Source organism: Passer montanus, unplaced genomic scaffold, assembly GCF_014805655.1.
Source record: "Passer montanus isolate IOZ18808 unplaced genomic scaffold, ASM1480565v1 scaffold3, whole genome shotgun sequence".
Classification (NCBI taxonomy): domain Eukaryota; kingdom Metazoa; phylum Chordata; class Aves; order Passeriformes; family Passeridae; genus Passer; species Passer montanus.
The window spans coordinates 7,055,674-7,063,268 of NW_024367707.1; the positions used below are offsets into that span (position 1 = coordinate 7,055,674).

The window sequence follows — 7,595 nt, forward strand, 5'->3', positions numbered from 1 at the left end:
TAGGCCCAAATCTCCAGGGAGTCTGCTCACATGGCCACATCAACCTGCTTTAGTCATCCACTGATGACCAACAGTGGTACCTCCTGCCGCCCTCCCTTCCTCCCACACCTCTGCCTGTTGTTTCCCCTTGTTAGAAGGGTTACTGATACTGATCTATATAACAAAGCAAGCTGCGGGATCACCGATTTTTTGTGGGTCCAATGAGTCCAAAACATTTACTTTTTTTAAAAATTTTTTTCTTTGTACAAATTCAGTTCTCTTCCCCTTTGTTAGGAGCCTAAAGCATAGAGAACACCATTTTCAACCTCATCAACATGTATACATACATATAAACCCAGCAGATGCTGTTGAATTTCTTCTAATTCTGACAGTCTGCATAAGTGCCTGGTGCATGACCAGTCTGCTCTTTCTCCTTCAACATAAATATTGTAGAAAATAAAAACAAACCAGGACAGACCTTTCAGGCAAATAATCACAGACATTTTGCAGAGTTACTTTAAATGCCCCTGGTAAAAGATCTGCCATAGGCTTTGTTCAAGTCTAAATACAATCTTAATGGCTCTGTCTTTAACCAAACAATATGTCTAGCCAAAGACTTTCAGTACACTGGGGAGGTATGATTATACAGTCCACAAAACCCATGCTGTTCTGTCCCTGTCACGCCCTTCTCTGTCCTATGAAGTGTCTGACGTTTTTAATTTTAGTGCTAACTGCAACCTTTTCTCCAGAACTGAAATAACTCTTGCTGAGTTCATTGTTCGATCCTGTCTGTAAGTAAAGCAAAATCAGTACAAGCTCTGCTGAACCCTACTGCCCAGCAGAATTGCTGGTTTTAATGAGCCTGGGTGTAATGAATCTGTGTTCAATCACTTCATTCTTAGCAAGACCCAGGACTCTCGGGTGCACGCCATCTGCTCCGACTGACCCGGCTGCTCTTGGATTTTTTCCATTTATTCCAGCATTTCCTCTTCTGCCACATGCTCTGGCATTCCCTACCTGCTCTCTGTTACCTAGACTATTTCATCCATGTAACTTCTTGGATTAAGCCAACTAACCTTTAAACCAAACCCTTGCCTGTTTGCTGTCTGAGAGCACACACCACTGCTTTTCCCCTAGGAACTGAAATCCCAGGATGCATCCACTGATTTGTGCCTTAACAGCAAACCCTGCCATTACAGGTAAGCAAGTGGAGGGAGATTTCCTGTGATGCTCGTGAGCATCATCCTGATGAGTAATAAATCTCAATCAAAGGGTATAAGGAAAAGCTCCTTCTTTCTCAAAGATTTATCCCACTTATTACACAAGTACAACTGAAGACAACAGCACAGGTTTGAGACTGCCACAGCACTAAATGTCAGTTCTGGAAGCATCCTGATTTGTAAAACCACTCCTCAACGAATGCCTTGAGAATAAAAAGCTGCAAATTGCACATTGCTTACAAAACTGTCCATAACTGTCTCTTGCTACAGCTCGTGCAAGGCCAGAGAATTGTGTCTGTACCTTCTGGACTGTGCTGGCTCCACTTAGTAGAAATTCAGAGTTGGTTTCCAAACCAAATCTCCCCATTTCTGACATGAATAAACTCAGCATGACCATTTCTCAGTCGGTCAGTAGGGATGCTGCCTGTATACAAAGCACTAGAAGTGACAGATGGGGATGTTAAAAAGCATTAAAAAACCCCTAAAAATGTTCATACTCAAAAATTACTTCAAAGAAAGCATGTTATCTTAACCCAATTGAGCTGTCTTGGCCTAAAACAGGTGTTCCCTGTACTAGCAGAAAACGTATACCAGGAATCTCTGTGTATTGCTCCCCTAACTGTTAGAATGGTAGGATTTTTAATGTGAAAATATTAAATTGAATTTTTGGAATATAATAAGATAAAACATTAGAAAAACATCTCCAATAACATTGTGGGATTTTCCCTATCAAAATATCCCCATTTGCAATTTTTCTTAACTCACTGCATTAATTAATTTTTCCTGAAGTCTCAGGACATGTAAGAATACCTGACAGCAGTGGGTTCTGAGGACAGGCACAGCAGCAGTAGAGCAGAATGCCACTGTGATTAGTGCCCTATAAACAAAAGGGGGAGGGAAGGAAGGAAAAAGAGAAACAGACCCAGATCCCACAGGCCTTATTATCTCAATCTTCCTGAAGCCAATTACAGGCTTCTTTGCCAATAATGCTCTCACCACAGCATAAATATACCTGGAAATAATCAAAAATAGTTTAAAAAACCCCAGAATGTCAAAACCAACGAACAAACAAATCCAAAAACAAAACCAAAATCAATACCTCACCATTTCCAGGTTTAAATCACACATTAGTACCGAAATGACCCTGAAAACAAACTATGATAATAACATAATGATAAATTTCACTTAAATGATAGGGTAAGAAACTATGTAACTAAAATATGAGGTTTTTTCCATACTTCTTTGAAAAATTAAGTAGCTATTTAGATAAGCCTTTTTATTTGAAATTAAATGTCCTGTTCTTCCTCTTTGCAAAAAGAGGAGAGAGGAAGAACACTCCTAGTGCTGTATCTATGCGAAATCTCTACTTTCGCTACTCCATCCACCTGCAAGACCAAGGTGACAGGGGGGCTCCACACAAGGTAGTAATACATTGCTTGGTAAGATTTTCGTTTAACTGATCTGGTAAAGAGCATAAATAAGAAGAAAAATATCCTTGAAACTTTCATCCTTGAAATTTTCATTCAGAATGCACTGTGCAATACGAATTTATATAACCCATTCAGATATGATCTGCCAGCTATCAGGACAGCAGTAGAGCTCACTACCTCTGGGCAGTACCTAGGTACATGACCTCCATTTCATTGTAACTTTTTCCTGCTTGACCAGTAAAAGCTATTGAAGAACAAAATCCCTGGAAATAAAAGTTAAATTAATAAATAAATAATCTATCAGGAATACCCTATCTCTGTTCAGGAAGTATTAGGCAACTACAGTGCGTTAGTTAAATTACTAATCCGCAGGTGGAGAAGACCCAAGTCCGGTTCCTCCCTGTTCCTGGAAACTGGCTGGCACAAGCCTTCTCCCACCCCGGACAAGCTTCTCCTCAAAAAGCAGGAGGGCTCCGCCTCACAGCCCCTGCTGGGGACCACTTCTGGGGCTCCGCTGCCCTGACGGGGGAGACCCTCGCACTTCGCACCCAAAACTGACATAAAACACCGCAACATCATTTTACCCGCTGATTTATTTTTTTTTCCACTGAAACCACATTTAGGAAAAACCCCTCAGTGGTACACCAGGAATTTAGCACATGGCACGTCCTTTCATACAACTGCTTTTATGACTTTCGGGGCCCTTTTGAGAAAGGCGACGGCACTACCGATCTGACAGGGAGAGCCGGCGGGGCGCGCAGCCCGGCACAGCGGGGCACGGCGGCCCCTCAGAGCCCCTCAGAACCGCGGAGCCGGCACTGCCAGCGCCTGTCCGGAGCAGGCAAGCGGGCACGGAGCGGCCCCAGCATCGCCGCTGCGGGCGGGACCGGCCCCGCTCCGCTCTGCCCCGCCGCCGACAGGGCTGTGCCGCGTCCCGGCCCCGCGGGCAGCGCAGGGGCACCGGCCCGCCCGCAGCCCCCAACTTCCAGCGGAGGCAGCGCCGGCCGCTCTCCCGAGGGGCTGCGGGCGCAGGTCCCGTCCCGCGCCCCCCAAACCGCGCCCCGCAGCTCCGGGGGCAGCCGGACCGGCCAGCCCCGGACCCACCTGGTGCAGCGTGTCCGGGGGCAGCTGGGAGGCCCGGAACAGCTCGCCCACGCTGCTCCCCCCTGCGGCCGCCTCTGGGGGCGGGCAGCACCGCGAGAAGAGCTCGGAGTAGCGCTGCTGCTCGGTCTCGCTCAGGGGCAGCAGCAGACCCCCGGTGCCGGCGGCGGCGGCAGCAGCAGCAGCAGCAGCGGCTGCCCGCCCGCGGTGCCGGGCCGCCCGCCCCTGCCCCGCTGCGGGACGAGCTCACAGCCCTCCGGCTTCTCGTAAAATCGCGCAATGGCTTGGATTGGAAGGGCCCTTAAAGAAGGTCTCGTTCCCACCTCCCTGCCGTGGGCAGGATCACCTCCCGCTGGACCGGGCTGCCCAATGCCCTATCCAGCGTGGCCTTGAACGCTGCCAGGGACGGGGCATCCCTCAGCGGTGGCGTTTGCAAAGTACCACCTGCTGCTGAACGTGCCACGCGGGCACCACAGGAAAGAAATGGCATCATTCGATAGCCTGCAGTGAGTCCTAATCGATTAGCCGTGCCGCTTGGAGAGAGAAGCATCTCACCGTGTTCTGTCCCTAGTCTTTGCTTTAATGTCAAGGGCAAAGAGCCCCTTGTTCATGGAGACGAGATTCCTCTTTATTACTGCTTCGTCAGCAGTGGCACTGTAAATGTTCCCTTTACGGGTGGAGCAACACCTCAAAAGCCAGGCAGGTCACCAGCGAGGAGGGAGGGCTGGGGACATCTCAGCCAGGAGCTTGTTTGTGTGTCTCATACTGGTTTTTGCAGCCTTTCCTCCCCGCAGTTCTTTAGGGAATTTCAAGGAATAAGCTAATTACAGATATTTACAAGGTGATCTGTGACCCACAGAGGAGTCAACAAGTTCTCTTCGCAGTTGCTTTGGCGTTGTGTCGGGCCAGCGTTGTTACCTGTGTTCCTGAATGCAAAACATTTGGGAAGTCAATGTGGTTTCGTTTTTATATGCTTCTTTACTACTAATTAAAAAAAAAATCCAAATGTAATAATCTTACATAACATTTTTACTAGAAAATACTTCAATTTACAGTCTGTAAAGCCAAAAATAAAATTACTAGCTCGCCACTTCTGTTCTTGTTAACCAAACATTGTCACCTGTTTTTAAAATCCTTTTTTAAGCTACTTTGTCATCTTCACACCACATATCTGTGCCGCCTTCTCACTTGCACAAAACGTGCAAACTCTTAATCCCTCTGATCCAAATTGAGGATCTGTTCCTGCCTTCTCAATGTGTGGAGTGCTGAATGGGTTGTTAGATACAACTATTGGCAGGTGAGTAATTTATACATGTGTTTAAGGATGGAGTTTTATGGAGAAGTATTTTTTCTTTTAAGGACAGACATTGTCATGGTATTTTCTCATTTTAAAACATACTGTTATGCAGGAGGGGAAGACTATTTCAGCAACTGAATCTTGTAGCCCAACTTAAAGTGACAAATACCTGTAGTAGCTCAAAAAATTTAAGTTCTCTTGAGAAGGCTCTGCAGAGCAGAGAGTGAATGACCCCCTGACTGCAAGCTACATCACCTGCAGAGTCCTACAATGTCACTGGCCTTTTCCTGTATGTCCAGCCAGATACAAGGTGCTGCTCTGAGGAAATGGTGCCAGCCATGTGAAGAGGATGTAGGGCCACTCCTAACTATTGCCATATTTAACTATATGACTCTCATGATAAAATATCTTCAGCCTAGCTTATGGAAGAACACCTGGCTTCCACGTGAACTTGAACAGGACAGATGTTATCCTGACAAGCAAAAGAAAACACTGTGAATAGTTTGTGCAAATTGTTCATTTTTCTGTGCCTGAAAATGCTCATTTGTAGCTGACTCAATACTTGTGATGTCTCATCACAACAAGTACGCCCTTTGCCAACACTCCAGCAGACACCATTTGATCTTGGTTGATGTGTTAGCCAATTCTTCAAAGTTTTTCTAAGGTGGAACTTGGCAGGAAGATTTTTGAAACACACACTGTCAAGAACACAATAGTCTGTTTCACCAACCACACCTCTTACTGCCAACACACACAGCTGTTTGTTGGGGTTTTTTTCCTCCTTTGGACATTTTTCTCTTCTTCCTTGACCTTTAAAACTTGCATTCCTCTCTCCATACAGCCCACTCTCCTCAGAAGTTACACAGTGGCTGTGTTCACAACCAGTCTAGCCCAGTGTTGTTATCTCCAACATGTTGTCTCCAGGACATGAAAGAAGTGAGCCACCATAAGCTGAGGGGGGAGGCAGGGAAGGCCATGCCCCTTATGCCTGCAAAGTCCGTGTGAGCTGAGCTCACCTGGTGTGAGCCCCTGCTCACCTTTGGGGAATAGAGGGGGTGGGTGCTCAGGTGTCTGCTGCTCCCTGCAGGTGTTCTGCACTCAGCAATGCCAACCACACTGATTTTCTCTGCTGTGCCCACTCCTTATGGGGAGTTCCAACCCACCCCATGTGCCAGAGCCACTTTCTCTACAGTCCAGTGTGCCCCGTACAATGACATTTATGGCTTTTGTGTGCCTTAAAGTTCTTGTGAGGGTACATCAGTTCAGACTAAGAGGCACTTAATGATAACAAAAGCCATGCAAATATCATAGGAAGAGATATTCAGCCTTCCTGTTTACATGGAAGTTGTGACATAACTACAGGTTACAAAGCTTCCCTACAACTCAGAAATGCTGCATGTCAGTATCAGAATCCGAACAATCCAAGTATTTTTTTTTTGCTGGAAAAAAATAGTCAGTAATGTAAACTGAATTGAAATCTGACTTATCAAACTATGGCTTAGATCTGTGTGTGGTCCTCCTTCCCTCTCCACCCAACTAGTAATGCAATTACTTGCTCTGAAGTCAGCCAGCAGCAGTCCTGCAAACAATTGTGTGATCACGTGTGGGAGGGAGACAGAGGTTGTAGTAAAAAAAAAAAAAAAAAAACAAAACCAAATATTACTTCCAAAGATGTGCTAATGGAAATAACAGTAATATGGATGATAGGCATATTTTTGTTCAGGATATAAATTGGTATAAATTGTCATGTATAATATGACATAAAGCATAACGTCCAGTAAAAAATTTCTCCCACTATTTTAGTATGTAGGAGATCCTGGGAAATTTCATTTGATCAGTACAACCAAACACTAGTCACTCAAATTGATGTGTTATTTCACAAGTCTTAGGGTTGAGATCATGTCAGACCTGTCCTGGCCCAAAAGACATGAGATCTGCATTCCAGCTGACAGTGGAAACACTCCATATATCGCCAAGTAAAGCTTTGGAAACTCATGAAAATGGTTGGCTGGAAAACTGATTTAGCTTTCCCAAACCAGCTCAAATGAATCTCACCCACTATTCCTCATAACATTTTTTTTACTTTCTTTGCAAAAACAAAGAAGACTTTGATGGCAAGCAACTGGTGGGGCATGTTTCCTGACCTTGGTATCAGACATGCTTGGAATATGTTTGACAAGCCTGCTGTTTAGTGTATAGATTCAGCAGGCAAATACTCATATTCTTCTTTGCATTGTTGCTTACATGAAGAGATCCTGTTTCTAAGAAAAACAGGAGAAATGCTTAATGAACTGTACAATTTGATTCCCTATTCTCCAGCTTATTAACACCTTTAATGCATGAAAAAGACTAAGAAATAGTAACTGTTTCCTACTCTGACCAATTCATTGTTTTCAAAAATTAGATGGCATCATAAATTGCACATTGTGGAAGATGCAATTCCTGGCAGGTTGTTTGTTTTCTGTAACCAACTGAGTACATAATGCAGAATTAGAGTTTGTGTCACAAAATATTTGATAAATATCCATATATTAATTAGTTGGGGAGGAGAGGAGTGAAGGAGGGAAA

At 44.9% G+C, this 7,595-nt stretch overlaps 1 protein-coding gene across 1 annotated transcript in view; it reads right to left on the reverse strand.

The window, feature by feature from the left end:
• Positions 1-4,280, reverse strand: part of REPS2 (RALBP1 associated Eps domain containing 2) — a 95,347-nt gene extending 91,067 nt beyond the window's left edge. Inside the window, exons 1-2 of the mRNA XM_039714400.1 lie at positions 4,172-4,280; positions 3,734-3,963 (exon numbers count right to left, since the gene is read on the reverse strand). Coding sequence (XP_039570334.1) covers positions 3,734-3,963; positions 4,172-4,280 — 339 coding nt within the window. The remainder of the gene's footprint in view (positions 1-3,733; positions 3,964-4,171) is intronic.
• Between the last annotated feature and the right edge of the window lie 3,315 nt (positions 4,281-7,595).